At 48.6% G+C, this 17,177-nt stretch overlaps 1 protein-coding gene across 1 annotated transcript in view; it reads left to right on the top strand.

The window, feature by feature from the left end:
• The first annotated feature begins 5,004 nt into the window (after positions 1-5,004).
• Positions 5,005-17,177, top strand: part of LOC144125851 (arrestin domain-containing protein 3-like) — a 97,856-nt gene continuing 85,683 nt past the window's right edge. Inside the window, exon 1 of the mRNA XM_077659574.1 lies at positions 5,005-5,800. Within this exon, the coding sequence (XP_077515700.1) occupies positions 5,542-5,800 (259 nt within the window). The 5' untranslated portion in view covers positions 5,005-5,541. The remainder of the gene's footprint in view (positions 5,801-17,177) is intronic.

The raw sequence follows: 17,177 nt of genomic DNA, 5'->3' as shown, positions 1-17,177 counted from the left end.
AAAAAAACTTTCTAAACTTTGAAGAAATTGCTTTTATGTTCCAAGAAAAAATACGAAAGGTATATAGTGAAAGGAAGTTGCATGAATTGCCGCAAAGCCGCTCTAGCTCATTCTAGTCCATGTATATTTGCCTTACGCTATTAAAGGTGGAAAGGAAAATAATCCAATTGCAATCGATTACTCTTATAATTGCTGAATTACTTTGGGGGGGGGGTGTAATTGAGCACTGAAATCAGTTACATTTCAGATGAAGTGATTGTAATTGTAAACGGTTACCTCGTTTCTGTAACGTCTAAAAGACTAATGCTTCCACAATCGAGAGGTAATGGCCTCATTCTTCCTGCGTGGAGTATGCATCGCCGCCTGTCATATAACGGGTTATCATGTCGATGTAAGCCAACAAACTGAACAGAAGTTTTACTATGGTCAGTATGTACAGGTCTCCTGACAATCCGCACTAAACGAGAAGGAGCAGCGCTTAATGGCGTCGTTACTGACCTTCACCAACGTCGCACACGTCCTGGTTGTTTTAAGCGCAGGTCACGGGATTGCGCACGTCTGCGCCACGTCTGCGCCAACTCTGCAAACGGTCGAGTTCACATCGCTGGAGGCAAAAGGCCACCCACGCCTTATAGAAGTCCGCTAAAATGCCCCTTGCGTTCCACACCCTGCGCTGGAAACGACTCTTTTTCTTTGTTATTATTTATCTTTAAAACTTTCTAACCGATTCCTTTTGACGCAATTCTACGTCTGGCGTCGCATGCCATCTGGACCTAAAAGCACCCGGGTTCGAACCCGACCGCGGCGGCTGCGTTTTCATGGACGAAAGACGCTAAGGCGTCCGTGTGCTGTGCGATGTCAGTGCACGTTAAAGATCCCCAGGTGGTGGAAATTATTCCGGAGCCCTCCAGTACGGCACATCTTTCTTCTTTCACTCCCTCCTTTATCCCTTCCCTTACGGCGCGGTTCAGGTGTCCAACGATATATGAGACAGATACTGCGCCATTTCCTTTCCCCCAAAACCAATTATTATTATTATTAAAAGCACGAACTGAGCGCAAGCTTACCAGCGTACGCTTTTCTTTGCTTCACTTCTTCTTCACTTCTTCGGCACTACTAACTATCACCCAGCGCATAACAGGCTGTCAACAGAAGTGAGACTGACGCCAATTTGACTGTAAGCTATAACGAACTACCGTATACATCGAAGTACCCATGCACATATTTATCGGTCTTCTTCGACCAGGACTATGAGGTTACTGACTGCAACGTTAATTCTGCGCGGCGCAAGAACCAAGACGAGTTGACTGCGCGCAATTACCTCGACCCCTTTTACCGGGAACATCTGCGCAGAAGTCGAGAAAATTTTCCGACCTAGGATACAAATATGCAAGGCGCCATGCTTGCAACGTAGTCTGCATTTTTATACAACAAACTGTTTACAGCATGAGGCACTTTGACGTCATAGCGTGCCCTGATTTGTATACATAAAACGAGTGAAAGGGTTGTTAACTTCTTTTTATTTGCCCACTCTGTCACACTTGAGAGCCTTTTAAGTGTGACATAACGGCGCGGTTATCGGTCTACGCCGCAGCCCACCCGCACGCGACGTATACGAAGGAGTCTGTCCACATTACACGATAACCACGTGTTTCTCTAATGTGAATTCTCGCATTCTTTCTAGAGGGCGCCAGAAAAGAGAGACAACAAAAAAGAACGAATCAGGACACTTTATGAGCTCATCGATTCCGGTTCGACATTCATCCTTATTTGGTATACGCTTACGCACTTGAAGCCCTAGTTTCGTAAGATCGAGACCAAGAGATAGACAGGGATAGACAGATAGGTGAGAAAATTAAAATGAACGTCGGCCACACGAGTTTCTTAGTCAACTACGTTCTTCATGAACTTGAACGGATTCGTAAACAAGGATCACGAGCTCAGAGTCGTCATTGCAACACAGCCCTCTATAGATGTTCCGCTAATGAAAAGATGCGTGAGATATATGCAGGGCGCGTGCCTTCCTGACCTCCGAAATCATTCCCGCCCGCTTTGTATGCGCTGTTCTTCGGAGCCTTGTGTCGAATCTGCGGCGCGTACGCTATTATACAAGGAAGATGTGCATATACTCGATACATTATGTGCTGCACGCGCGTGCATGCGCACTTCACTTCGAGATGGTATCGCACTCAGCGCGGTGGCATTCCGGAGCAGATCGTAAAACGAGAAACCTTACCCGGGAATCAGCCAGAGCTGTTCTCTTGCGAAAGTTGACAAGTGTCCAGAAAACGGGCGGAAAACACCAAGCCCACACGTCGCGACCCGCGCTTGGGCCAGAAAATAAAAGAAAAAAAAACATTCTGGCGATGTTATCTAAACTCTTCAGCTGCCTCTATTCAGAAAACGGTGAGTACACTTAACAATAAATTAAAGCTTGCGAATTCGAGGAAATAAAGAGCTGAAGTTTTTCTGGTTGTTTGTCGGCCACCACACACTGGCTGACTGTGCAGGGACAACTTCTGCAGACCAGCTAACTTTAAATAAACGCATTTAATAAAATCGAATCAAACAAGAATTCATATAGCACATGCGGGATGAGTTTGACATTAATATGCAGGCGAAGGTTCCGCAGTCAGGAGACTCTGTCGTCGCATTCTCGGTAGATTAATTACTAAACTAAATTACAAACAAGCAGCAAAACACATAGACACTTATAAAATTGCAATAATGGCAATAAACACGAAAAAACTTTACATGTGATGCTAATGAAACAATTAAATAGACTACCAGGGCGTAATAGAGATATGCAGAACAAAAATAGGTAACAGTCGTTATATATATATGATACTGAACGAAATACAAAAACCAGATACAGCGCTGTGCAAACAATAAAAATATTAATAAAAGGCAAACATAGAAAAGCACAAGTGAACCAAGAATTTAAGGGCAGGGCTGTCAAAACTGTATCCGATAGAAAGTTTTCAAAAAATAATCAAAAATAGGAATTTCAGAAGAGGAAAAAAAGCTATCAAGTCTTCTATTGTTCGCAAAAAAATTCAGAGTTGATTTAAACATAGACAAGGACGTAAGCGATATATTACAATAAGGAGTAGATTGCTTCATGCAGAAACACAGGCGAAATACGAGCTCCTTTTTCCATAATTAGTAAAAAGTTGGCGTAGAAAAACATTTTTTTAAACTGGAAACTGAGGTTTTAAGTACTCTGGAAAAAAAACTGTTTTCAAAAAATTCAAAAGATAGTTTGTTGTACAGTTACCAAAAAACAAAAAAAAACATGAACTACTAGATAGTACTGAACAAATTATTAACGGGTAAGATATTGTGCTAACGCATCAAAGGCATAGCATTAGGAGGGTATGAACCGCTGGTTATGATGAGCATAGCCTGACTTGGATATGTTGGATCGAGTGCAAAATGCAGTGGTAAGTGTTTCCCCATGCTATAATGACATAGTTAATGTTCGTATCGTAAATGGAAAGAAAAACGGTAACAGCACGGATGAAGATTTTTGTTTCGGAGAGTTTCCAGTTGAGGCTCCCGAGATGTAAAACCAAGCAGAATAAGAAATATTTACACGAGCTTGCTTGGCATCATGCTACAAACTATTACAAGAGAAAAGAAATAGAGAGAGGTTTCCTTGGTTCCCAAATGTCTACCCTGCGTGCGTGAGTAAGCTTCCGGATTAAGGGAGCTCTGAATAGCTGAGTGAAGCATAAAACCATCGTTGGTCGGAAACTTGCTGTCTACGACAGGAAAACCCACCAATATTACGGTGGCAAGTTAACGCAACGTTGATTTAATCTTCTGAACATTCCTTTTGGGTATATTCTACACTAATGAACACACCCTTCCCCCTGCCCTTTTTTTCTTTACGAATAATAATAATAATAATAATTGGTTTTTGGGGAAAGGAAATGACACAGTATCTGTCTTATATATCGTTGGACACCTGAACCGCGCCGTAAGGGAAGGGATCCAGTCAAGCAATTTAAAAGGTTATTTCGTATTTACTTAACAGTACTAGCGGGGTGGACAGGATTAATCGGAGAGATACGGGTGAGACCTTGTCCTGCAATGGGCGCAGTCAGACTGATGACGATGACGACTAGTGCGGTGAGGAGCGAATGGGACAAGGCTCTGTGGTATAGTTACGCTGGCGTACGAGCTAATGGGGATGCAAGTCACGTAGTTTGCGTCGCGCGCACACGATACTGAGGCGTTCGCAAGGTAAGATCGCGCGCCAGTGCACTTTGATTTCAGACCCATACGTCACATTTCAATATAATTAAGCCACTAGTATACATTACACCTATATTCCTTTGGTTTCACAAAATCGCTGTTCTTGTGTGACATCTAAACAAGCAATTGAAGAAGCCCTTAATCCTGGCCCTACAGAACGGATGGATGAATATGATGAGCCGCATGACGTTTCATCATATCCTCGCCTGAACTGTCGTACAACCAGGCGGACATCTCCAGTCAACATTAAAGAGTGTTTCCTATTTTCTTGGATGAATTTTACGCTCATATGTTGTATGACTTTCATTACACACTCCAATCTATAACTACTAATCGCAAGGCATATATGCAGTGAAAGTTGTAAATAATTACATTACTTAAAATTTCTTGTGAGCCTTTTTAGGTTGCCTGTGGCATAGTTAGCTCTTGATGTGCTCATATAAAACACGCTAATGTCTGCTTTTCTTTTTCCTATTTTTTTGTAGCGTCTTAGCGTAGCAAAAATATTTCGTTTGAACCATAGTTGCCACTGAAAGCATCGTCATGCGAGTGCTTGCGCATCTAGCGCTACCTAGCCTCTGAATTTAACACGACTCGGTTGGCCGGAGTTGAGTTTCTTCACTTCGCCGCAAGGTGACAGCACCATCTCTGCTTCCCGTCGAACTTCTTGAATGAATTGTCATGCAAAGCACCTCCTACGCGTCGCGGGGGGCCCAAAAAGCGCATTCTTTGCGCGCCAGGGCCGTTAGATCATCTCCAGCTGTTCGCGAGGCACGACTGCCCATTCAGTGGCATAGCGCTGGCGTACTACTTTCAATATAAGGCTCAGTTCAACCGGCGCACGGGCGCACGCGTGTACTTCGCACCCGCTCCGTCTGCTGCGAGTTGGTTTCGGTTCCGTGCTTTGGTCTCGCTCCGGATCTCGCCTAAACGGGACAGCGCGAGAGCACGAGCGCATTCCCGAGGCGCTTGGCCGTGCTCTCTCCTCCGGTGCCCCTCCTCCGTGTGCCTTCTTCGATCGGAGAACGTAGCCGCCGCGGAAAAGCGGGTAGCACGGCCTGCGGGGTGTTATATCAGCGTCGGCGACCACTGCGATGCGTGCCGTGACCGTCGCGGGCCGGCAGCGTCCGCGGTCGACGCAGCACGCGCTCGACAGCGAGCGCAGCGGCCGCAAGCCCGGCGCGGGCTGACTACACGGCGTCGCCGAGCCCTCTCCGATGCGCTGCGAGGGAAGACGTTGCTGCGACGACGACGAGGCCACGAGGCTGCTGCAGCCGAGCCATGGGCAAGCTGAAGGCGTTCGACATCGTGCTGGACGGCTACCGCAACGTGTACCACCCTGGCCAGGCGGTGCGCGGCAAGTGCGTGCTCGAACTCAAGGGTGACATGCGACTGAAGGCGGTGCGCGTGTTCATGCGCGGACTGGCCAAGGTGCACTGGACTGAGTCGCGCAGCACGGGCAACCGGCTGGGCGCCTACACTGAGCACTACAACGCCGAGCTGGAGTACTTTTTCCAGGGACAGACGCTCTTCGGCTCCGGTGGGTGAGCTGGCTCGTTGTGCCCGTGCAGTGGTCATATATCTGCTGTGAGTGGCAGGCCGGTGCTTTTCAGTACACACGCATGTCATCCTGTTTGTGGTGCGTCTCTGTCATTTAATCGGTCACGACTTGTCGCGGAGCCTCTTCGCGCATGCAAGGAGTCGCGTCCGCCGCCGACGTATGGTGCGTTCCGGACTGTATCGAATTTTAAACCGCGCGCTTCGCGAAACCCCTCCTTCGCGTCCTTTTCCATTTTGAGCTCGGCATCACTTTCCAGTGCGCTCCTTTAATAAATTGCGCTTTAGAACGTTCTAAATGTACTTGCGTCGGACAAAGTCGATTCTTTGAAGCGACTGAGGTGAGGTCTGCACTGCCGAAAACGGGACCTCTACAACTACTAATCATTTGTGCATGTCTTTTTAACTGTCACTGTACACTGTTCTCAGCACTTAATTGTGACTAATAGTCGCGGGCTTTCTGTCATGCTGTCTCTACATAAGAAACGGATTCAGGTTCGGTGCAGCGAGTGTTGAGTGCCGGTTGCCATAAAGTGGCCACTTCTGCGGCCGCGGTCTTCGCGGTTTCCAAGGAGCGTGCTAGTGGACTGACTTGCCTTTCGTCGGCACGCTGTTTGTTTTTGTTGGCCAGATACCAGGCCAGGGCACTAGGAGCGAGAGAGAGAGAGAAATGACTGAAAGAAAAGAAGCGAGCCACGGGTATCAACAAACATTCCCTGAATTTACTGCGGACTACAGCTTTGCAAGATGTGCCCTCACTGAAGAACGCGACCGATGATGCATGATGGACACCCGCTGCGGTTCCGCTGAACTTGGACGGATCGCTGAAGTAATTTGCGCACCTCCGTTCACAAAGCGGCCTCTTCGCGGAGATGACTCTCCACGAACTCGCCGCTTGTGTGTGCGGCGACGCCTAAGTTTAGCTTTACTCCAAAGCGACGAGTGGGATCATTTGTCATTTCAGCAACCTCCTCCGGTCCCGATTTGAAACGACTCGCGTGCGTGGGAGGCTTCGAGGTTTTCTTTATTATTATTATTTTTTTTACTTTTAAACAGAGCGCATGAATGTCCTGCAAAGTGGCATAGTTTGCTCTGTGCGAGAGCTTCCTGCTGTCGAACATTGTCTAGGGAAGGGATTTGTCAAATAGAAGAGCGTCAGAATTAGTGTCATGTGTGAAGATTTCGACAGGCAGCAGTCGGCCTATACCTATTCCACTTTCTTTTTTATTTTCCTTTTTTTTAGAGAAGCGATGTAACGCTCGAAACCGGCCGGCTGACCGGAGAATACAGACATGAGTTAAACATATTTATCCAGTGCTGCGTTGGCGCAGTGTACAGCCGCTCGCCGTAAAGTACTCTTAGCACTACTGAACGAGCATCTCAGCAAAGTCCCGCAGTTGCCGAACGGTCACTGCAATTCGTATTTGTGGACAGTCAACCTTCCAGGGTTTTAAGTCAAGCGTCCGAACTATTCAAGCAGTTGAGGTGCGGGACAACCCTACGCCGAAAAAGTAAAGTATATAGCAAGTACTAAGCTCTCTTTGAGCTCATTGAGCTCAACTGCTTTATAGTACAGCTGGAAACGCACTGAGGAGGCTTAGCGTGATCTGCCTGAAAGAGGCGCTTCAGCTAGGGACCTTGAAAAACAAAACCAATGGAAGGGGATAAACTGGGCGACCTTGATGTTACTGTTAACTCATTCTAGCAAGCAGGAAAGCAGCACCATACTTGTAGTGCGGAGAGGCCTCGAGGATATGACCAAGGAAATGACGTGGGCCACGGAAAACAGCCAGGTCGAGTAACGACAACAACAGCAGCAGTAACAGCCGCAATAAAGTAATAACAATAATAATAATAATAATAATAATAATAATAATAATAATAATAATAATAATAATAATAATAATAAACCCCGGAAAGACGCGGGTTCGATCCCGGCCGCGGCGGTCGAATTTCGATGGAGGCGAAATTCTAGAGGTCCGTGTACTCTGCGATGTCAGAGCACGTTAAAGAACCCCAGGTGGTCGAAATTCCGGAGCCCTTCACTACGGCGTCCCTCATAGCCTGAGTCGCTTTGGGACGTTAAACCTCAACAAATCAATAATAATAATAATAATAATTGTGTCTATTGGCAAGAGAGGATAGAAATACAAAATATTGCGGGCCAGTCAAAGCCTACTAGGGCATGCGCGACTAGGCCCGGTAACGCCAAAGATTTGCTGGTACGTTGGCTACGCGGTTAGAAAATGTTCACGAGCACTTACTGCAAAATTTCTTGTTAATTCACAGCAGTATACAGTCGATCCTACTTATAACGGCCGCAGTAATTATAACAAACTCTCACTTATTACGAACCATCAATATATGCAGCAGTGGCCGGCGGTCGCCATTTGTCATCGGGAAGACTCGCAAGGCGCAGTGCTTTGGAAGCTACATGCAAGACTTTTTTTTATTATTCGGCGAGTGCGTCACTGTAAGCGTAAGCTTATAGGTGGCATGGGAATGACCGGCGCCAAAAGTGCGGCGCATCACGTGCTGTGTCCCCTCACTGCGGTGACCACGTTCCTCTGCTATACCGAACGCGACGAGCAAGGCCAGCCATATTGACATCTTGTCGGCGGCGCGCCACCAGTACATAATGATAGCAACTGACGGACCAGGTGTCGCGACGTCCTTAGAAAATTTTATTTAGACAGTCTGTAGACTGTTCATAGACTTATGTCTATAAAGTCTATAGACTCTCTATAGGCAAACGCTAGAGAACAGTCTGTAGGCAATAGAAATCCTATAGATAGTCTAAAGACAACCTATAGATTTATAGCCATACACTTTTAGTAGACTATTGTCTATAGACTATGAATAGACAAAAATAAAGATCTATAGGAAGTCAATAGAGTCTATATGAAGTCTGTCTCTGTATCTTACCGGTACTCACCTACGGGGCAGAAACGTGGAGGCTAACGAAAAGAGTTCAGCTTAAGTTAAGGACAACGCAGCGAGCCATGGAAAGAAAAATGATAGGTGTAACGTTAAGAGATCGGAAGCGGGCAGAGTGGGTGAGGGAACAAACACGGGTTAATGACATCCTAGTCGAAATCAAGAGAAAGAAATGGGCTTGGGCAGGGCATGTAATGCGAAGGCAAGATAACCGCTGCTCCTTGAGGGTAACGGAGTGGATTCCAAGAGAAAGTAAGCGTAGCAGGGGGCGGCAGAAGGTTAGGTGGGCGGATGAGATCACGAGGTTTGCAGGCAAAGGGTGGATGCAGCTGGCAAAGGACAGGGTTAATTGGAGAGACACGGGAGAGGCCTTTGCCCTGCAGTGGGTGTAGTAAAGCTGATGATGATGATGAGGTCTGTATATAGACCATGTTTGTAAGAGCAGCTCTAATTTCTCTACTCCCCGCCGTAGAATAAGATCCCGTGGATGGAACTGACTGCATCCAGAATCAATTCAGTTAGGCATCGTTTGAGAACACAGGAACGCACGCTATCGAACGCCGCGTTATCGGACGCATTGTGATTTGTGGCGAGGCGTCGTTAATGCGCAGTTGCCCGACCCGATGTCGCATGGGGATACTTCGCCGGTGCGGATGACGAAGTCGACATCGTAAAGCCATGCACCGAAGAACACACAGTACGCGAAGTACGGAAACTCTCGCACATCCAGGAATCTGACTAGGACAATGATGAGGAAGCCAACCCGCTATACTGAGAGCGCTTCTACCGCGATTAGTTATATCGCGTTCATGATGAACCAGCTTGTTGGTAGCAAGGAAATCGGCAAGGAGAACATGATTTCTCTTGGAAGCTTGGAAAGCGCCGTGATAGGGCCTGGTTTGAATAAGCAGGCACGCAAAGGCATCTTACACTGTGCGGCTTAGTGTTTTTGGAAAAAACTTGGGAAGTCCACATACTACGAATCTCGGATACAACGAAAGCATTCAACGTGACCGTCAGTTTCGTTATTAGTGGGCTCTACTGCATTGCACACTTTCAGAGCCTTACCAAATTAACGAATTATTGTGGTCTTAATTTTGCAGCGAAATAAGAAGAAACATTCAGTTTTAACAGGAAGTTCTTAACAGATGCTTCAATGCACTCAATGATGTAGCCGCTGACACTTCGTCTCGGAACCTATTAAAAAATTCAGGAACATAAGCACAGCGCCTTGCTCTAATAAAAAGTAATAATTTTAATAATGTCGCAATGAAAATATATCTCCGAAGGACATGTGAATAAGCTGTACAGCTGCTCGTGTAGCTCCTGAAATGTTTCGGCGGGACTGTCGCTTCTTTTACAGATTACACAACCGTAATATGTTATGTCATGCTGAGTGCTCCGGTTACGTTCCCGTGCATTAATTAACAGCTTGTAGTACGAATAGTTGTCTGTTAAGGCGATGCGTTTACGCCCCAACACAAGGATCTCTTATCGCTTCGGAAAAAAGCATTGGTTGCTTGCTTATATTTTGCTTCGTCAGCTGCGTTTTGCACGACTAAACATATACTATGTACTATCCTCGGGAAAAGTAAATGGACCATGGAAGCGGATTAAACAAAAAAAAAATATTTCTTGAAGCATGGCATAGCGGTAACGGTTTACCCTGTCGATAGGTGCTAAGCATGCTGCGCTTGTCGCGCTTGTCATATTATAACTGCGGTGTTAGGCTGACCGGCAATGAAACTTTGATGTCACTTTCATGATGCAATGTCTTTTCCTGCCGATAGTACGTCCTGTTCGATGTAACTTGTAGTTGCAACGGCGTCGCACAAATCTTGTTTCTGCATGCCGACAGTGACCTTTAAATGGCACTGAGGGCGAATTGAAGTTGACATATATCGATAGGTTACCGCGTTGAAACACAGATAATTGGGCGAGTTGGTAATGCATACTGAAAGAGAGGAACAGTGCAATACCAGGTGAAGAGAGAGGCAGGCAGGCGCTGAACTTAAAAGTGGCTTTTTTATTCATAAACATACACTTAAATACCCTTCCGTCGCGCTGGCACGCTCATGTTAAGAGAAATAGCATATATCAATTGGAGCACTGCGAAACTTCTACAAGCTTGTACCCGTCCCAATAATAATAATAATAATAATAATAATAATAATAATAATAATAATAATAATAATAATAATAATAATAATAATAATAATAATAACTGGCTTTTTGGAGAAAAGAAATGGCGCAGTATCTGTCTCATATATCGTTGGACACCTGAACCGCGCCGTAAGGGAAGGGATAAAGGAGGGAGTGAAAGAAGAAAGGAAGAAAGAGGCACCCTTTTGGAGGTCTCCGGAGTAATTTCGACCACCTGGGAATCATTAACGTGCATACCAACCACCAGCAATCCATGCCACGTGCGTGGCATGCGAATGTCCGGACCCCGTAGAATATCTGTTACGGGTCCAATTGGACTTATTTTTGGAAATGTGGCGGATAGTTTGAAGGTTGCTTCACTCCCGCCACCGGTTGGCCCGGTATTGCACTGCCTCCGGGATCGGCCTTGTCTTTAGCGCGTCTTTACTATCCTGTCTTTCTATCCCATCTTTCAACTCTCCTACTATCTGCACGTGGTAGCGATTGTGGCTCGGCTTGAGCCAGTGAGCAGGCCTGTGCACTTTGCTTTTCTTTCTTCCTGGCAACAACAGACAGACAGACAGATTAGTGTGCACTGACCGCTCGTCTACTGAGCCGGAGTACCCGAGTTCGAATCCGACCGCGCCGGCCGCGTTTCGATGGAGGCGAAACGCAAAAGGCGCCCGCGTGCTGTGCGATGCCCAAATGACCCATCTCACGTTTAGTTAATGCCACGGATGCCTTGCTCACACAAGTGTCTACTTCGTGTTAGGTATGGAATACCTCTATGATCTCCCGCATGAAATGATGTTTGTGGTTATACAACACAACTGTATTGTCCAGATATGGAGTGAAATCGTAGGTTCGACGATGTGTAACCAAATCTGACGAAGCTGAGCCATCCAACGACTTGTCATGTTCCGACAAGCGTTCGTTCTGGCATCTTCCTGTTTAGCCCACATGTATACATGGCGACACGAGAGCGGAATTCGGTATACCACTCCAACCAGCGCACTTAAGGTACTGTGTGCTGTGACGCACGCGGCATCCATCCTTGGTTGTGCCATTATCTTTCTTGTTAAATTTCAAGGAAGCAGGGACCGTTCTCAGTTCGTTTGGAACTTATCCGCCACTTTCTTTCATTTGTGCGAGCGCGTTCTAATGACAGAGATGCTACTTTCAATAAAAGCGGAGCTTTAATGAGCTAGACAAGGCAAAACAACGTAGTGCAGGGCCGTTCACACAAGCAAGCTGCGGTGCATAAAGGACGCTTTTTTTCGTGAACCGCTGAGGCTGGGCTGCATCGCCATTTATTTCCAAATGGCGAGGACGAAGTCTCATGCCTTGGCGTTGCGAGTTTGACGAATCAAGTCGCGACGAGAAAAAAAAAATGTTTCGTTTCTAAATCCAATTGTATCGGGAGTAAATGCGATTTTTTTCCATAGAAAGTGACGTGGAATCGATTTTTACTGAACAAAAATTGAATTGAGTTTTCTTGAGTGTCCCGTTGAGATGGAATGAACAGCACTGACACCGATTGCCGCCTACTCTTCCGCAACAGTGATTCGTTCAAAGAATAAATAAAAGAGCGTTATGAGGTGGAACGAAACAATCTCGGCATTCCGGAACTATACCCGAAATGGCTGACTCGCTCTTGAAACGAGTGGCGAGTTCACTCACAAGTCTTCTTTCTACCGTAGCAAAATGAATGTTTGGAGGAAAAAAAATAGAGATAAACAACATAAACAAGGGAAAACAATTTTGAAAATCAATATACGACCTGCTGCGACGGTCGAATGGCTATATGGTGCTCTGCCGTTGAGTATACGACGAGGTCTCCTGGGTTCGAACCAAGTCATGGCGGTCGCATTTTGCACGTGGCCGAATGCGACTGAGCCCGTGCGTATACGGGAATTTCCGTGCGTGTTAAAGAACACCGTGGATGATTGGAATTAATGCCTGCAGCCCTCCGCAGCACTTACAGCCTCAAGGTGCAGCTTTCGCATCATCACCACCATCATCAGCCTGACTATGCCCACTGCAGGGCAAATGCCACTCCCATGTCTCTCCAATTAACCCTGTCCTTTGCCAGCTGCGCCCACCCTATGCCTGCAAAGTTATTAATCTCATCTGCCCACCTCACTTTCTGCCGCCACCTGCTAGGCTTGCCTTCTGTTGCAATCCACTCCGTTACCCCAAAGGATCAGCGGTTATCTTGCCTTCGCATCACATGCCCTGCCCAAGCCCATTTCTTCCTCTTGACTTCGACTAGGATGTCGTTAATCCGCGTTTGTTCCCTCGCCCATTCTTCCCGCTTCCGGTCTCTTAACGTTACACCTATCATTTTTCTTTTCATAGCTCGTTGCGTTGTCCTTAACTTGAGCTGTACCCTTTTCGTTAGCCTCCACGTTTCTGCCCCGCAGGTGAGTACTGGTAAGATACAGCTGTTGTATCAATTAATTGCCTTAAGTTTCCGGGTGTCATAACTCAGGCTCCGTTTTGAACGTGTCGGAGCGAGAGCTGACCCTTTCAACGCAGAAGATGATCTGTCGGCGTATAATGTTCGTACATTCACCATCGCCAGTAGTTGAGGCGAGGCTGTCTTATTCGTTCCCCGTTCCCGGCTGCGTGTGTGTGTTCGCCAACAGCGACGGCACTGCAGCGTCTCTGCTTATCCTCCGGCGTTGTGTGTTCCTTCCCCGGCGGCGGAGATGTCAATCCAAACAGAATTACCCTGACGACGCGTGTACGGCCGGGGTGCCGGAGGCGAGCGACGCGTGAGCTGCTCCAGACGCGGAGCACGCGTGGCGGGCGCTTTCTAATTGGATCCCCCTCGGCGCCGGGTAGCTGCCGCCTTGGCTCTTCGCGAGAGCGCGGCTGATGCGATTGGAGTGCTTCGCAGCGCAGCCTGGTCACGTGCGACCCTGGGCTTCCTAATCGCATCATCGCTGGAGCTAAGTGTAAACACGTTACGCGCAACTGCGAGGAAGCGCTGCTACTTGACCCCTCCTTCCCTCACGCGGCGAAATCTCTCCGCCAGGTTCGGGGCTGTCGAGTGACTGTGTAAAAGTGCCCTCTGTTCGGTAACGGAGTGAGGAGCCAATTTGAAAGCTATATGTGTTAAAGACGCTCGTGAGAACGTCGTCCGCGTCTGCTGTGGCCTTTCGCCGAGATGGGACGGAATCTCGGGGCGTTTGGTGTGAGCCGGTGTACGATTTATGCAACGTATTTTCACCTGTAACACATACTGTCATGTGCAGTAGTTTGTATTGTTTGTGACTGCAATAAAAAAAAATTGCCAGGCGGCCAATTTTAGGGCTCTCATCATCATCATCATCACCCTGACTACGCCCACTGCAGGGCAAATTCCTCTCCCATGTCTCTCCAATCAACCCTGTCCTTTGCCAGCTGCGCCCACCGTATGCCCGCAAACAAACTCATCCGCCCGCCTAACTTTCTACAGCCCCCTGCTACGCCTGCCTTCTCTTGGAATCCACTCCGTTACCCTTAATAACCAGCAGTTATAGCCGGTCGCTATTTAGTCCCGCCTCCTTGTGATGTTATTACTGACAAATAGCTTACAGCCACCAAAGAAATTCTCAGCATCTTTGAGAGTGTGTCGCCGACCGAACACGGAGCTATATTCTAAGAGTTGTTGTTGTTGTTGTTGTTAGCCTGTCAAAAGATGGCCCCACAACGCACATTACGCAGTTAAATCCGAATGGGTTGATATTGTAACGTGACGGCCAGTCGAAGAATGAGACGAGATGACTGATGGCAATGAGATGGTTTAACGGCCGCTGGCCTAGCGCGAGCGCGCCGTCTCGGGCCACTGCCAACTTCGTCTTCTTCGTCACACTACTCGGGGCCACCGAGCGATCGTCCCGATCGGTGACAAAGGGACGCGCGAAGTGGTGATGGTCTTCAGAGGACGGCGGGACAGAAAGCAGAAAGTGGTGAGGTGCTGGCCGCCACGATGAAGGAGGTGGCTGAATGATTTCTGGCCCGCGAAGCTTCCTGGCCGTATACGTCACCAGGAGCCGACGGCCGGGGCCCCAGGGCGCTCCGAACGGCATGGGCAGGAAAATGGTGTCGTCACGTGAGGGCAGCGTCTCGGGTCGGTGGGGTTGGGTCCTTGCGTCAGGTTCAGTTCATCGTGTCGTGTGGTCACAATATTAAACTGACTCTCAAGCGCCCGAGTGGCACCGCCGTGGTTCGCCAGCCTCTTGCGTCCGGTGGGTTCGGTTTCGTCTGTGCACATTTACTGATCCTGGCGCCGTTGTCTCGTATTCTCGGCATCGCGAGCTCGCACGTGTGGGTCCTCTCCCCGCTGACGAATCCGCTTCGCTTCGCGGACTCTCGACTCCGGACCTTCACGTAGTGCATTCGTGGTATTCAGAGCACTGGTTCGGGCGACCTGTCTTCTGTTCAATGGTGGCGAGCGCCACGAGTCACGTGATGCTGACGGCTTCGGACGACGCGAACCGTCGGAGCGTCGCACTGACAGCTAGCGCTGTATAACTCGTCATTCGCGCGACATAATTCGTGCTAAGAAGCGACGCATGCGCGATCGTTCTCAATTACTACGTCCGCTGTTGCTGCCAGATCCCCCCATTAGCGCAGTTGGATCCCGGACTAAGCGGCCGCATTTCAATGGCGGTGAAAGCAAAACACTAAAACGTCTGTGTGTTTCGCAATGTCCACGGGCGGTACACATTAATCAGGAGCCCCTACACTACGACATCCCTCATAGTCCACGTGCAACTCTGCGACGTTAAACTGTGCATACTGTACCAGTTTTCGGACTAATAACGCACGAAACGACGACGCGAGAACGGGAAATAAAGGAAGCAACGAGAGAAAGAGGGGCGATGCGTTGTCTTGCGCGTTATTATAGGCTTTTAGCATAGCGGGCACGTACCTCGCCTCATCCTCGAGCTCAACACGTGATGAGGGTGTGCGCCCAGCGGTGAGAGAGTGTGTGATTAGTACCAAAGTACTAAAGTGAACTCTTCGGGACACGCCTTCTTCGGCAGTCCCGGCCTACATCCGGGGATTTTATGGAAATGAGACACAATAGAACTCGGCAGCGAGTGCGGCCGAGAGACCCCCGTTTTGCTAAGAAGCTCCCTTTCACTGAGAGGCACTCTCAGTTGCTCCTTACTTGTACATTATGTAAATAGCCTGTATAAAGTTTTTTTCCGGGTTTTTCTTCACAACCACGTTTCCGACTTCCTCGTCCCTTCTCTGGCCCGACCACGCTACCCGAATCCCAACAGCGTGCATAGCCAGAGTCCGGAAAACCGGTGCACGTCTCCGCTGGTACGTCTTCGCTATGCTAAAAGCCTCTACTGTTTGTCCAAAAATGTTTAATCAACCCGCCCGGACTTGCACCTTGGCGCAATCCCTTCGGTCTTGAGGCCTCCGTTGAACACTCGCGCTGCTGCCGGCGCACGAGCTATCGCGTGGAGAGGAGGCGTGAGGGAGGGGAAAGGGGGAAGCGCGCCAGACCAGTACGAGCTCACGCGTGGCGCCAGTCGTTCTCCATTAATTTTGCTCGCTGCTCGAGACTAATCCACTTTTGCCGACTGCTCCGCTCGACGTGGCGCCACTCAGGAGAGGCCGTCGTGAGTGCCGCCCTAATCGTGCCTGCGTCAGATTGGAGCTCGGCAAAGTAAAGTAAAAAAAGGCGGAATCGCTGCTAGGGCGTGGGAGCCCCTCGGCTGTCACTCGGACTCTGAGTGGGGCCCGAGCTGTCATGGCCCGCTGTTGATAAGGGCAGCGTCCGTGCCTGCGTGCCTCCGAGGCTGTGCGCGGAACACTTGAAAGGAGCCCGGAGCTCGGAGCCGTCCTGCACGAACGGAGTTGTAGCTCGAGCAGCTTCCGCGTCTCCGGCACTCGGAGCCATGCCCTGTGGCGCGCGGACAGTCTTGTCTAATGGCGCGCTTCGACAACCGGGCTCGCCGTTGTCGGGAGTGGTTGCTCGAGGGACTCCGGGCCAGGCCCGAGGGAAATGCACGATAAGGGCCGTTGTGGGCTTTTCACCCGACCGGGCGATCCGATGTCTGGATCCCGTGGAGAGGGTCTGCTCTCTCAGATTCGAGCTGAATGAGGAGTGGAAGATTTGGTTTTTTCAACACGCACTTGATGCTGAAGGGACGAAAGCATACGCGAGTTTGAATAAGCTGAAAGTTCTAATTAAGCGAGCTCGAATTAACGAGATTGCGGCACATATGTTATACGTGCATATGAAGAACAGGTCCGAGTTGAGTCGCTGGACC

This window comes from Amblyomma americanum, chromosome 3, assembly GCF_052857255.1.
Source record: "Amblyomma americanum isolate KBUSLIRL-KWMA chromosome 3, ASM5285725v1, whole genome shotgun sequence".
Lineage (NCBI taxonomy): Eukaryota > Metazoa > Arthropoda > Arachnida > Ixodida > Ixodidae > Amblyomma > Amblyomma americanum.
Note: the sequence above shows the minus strand (reverse complement) of the source record. Positions and strands in the feature narration are given on the sequence as shown.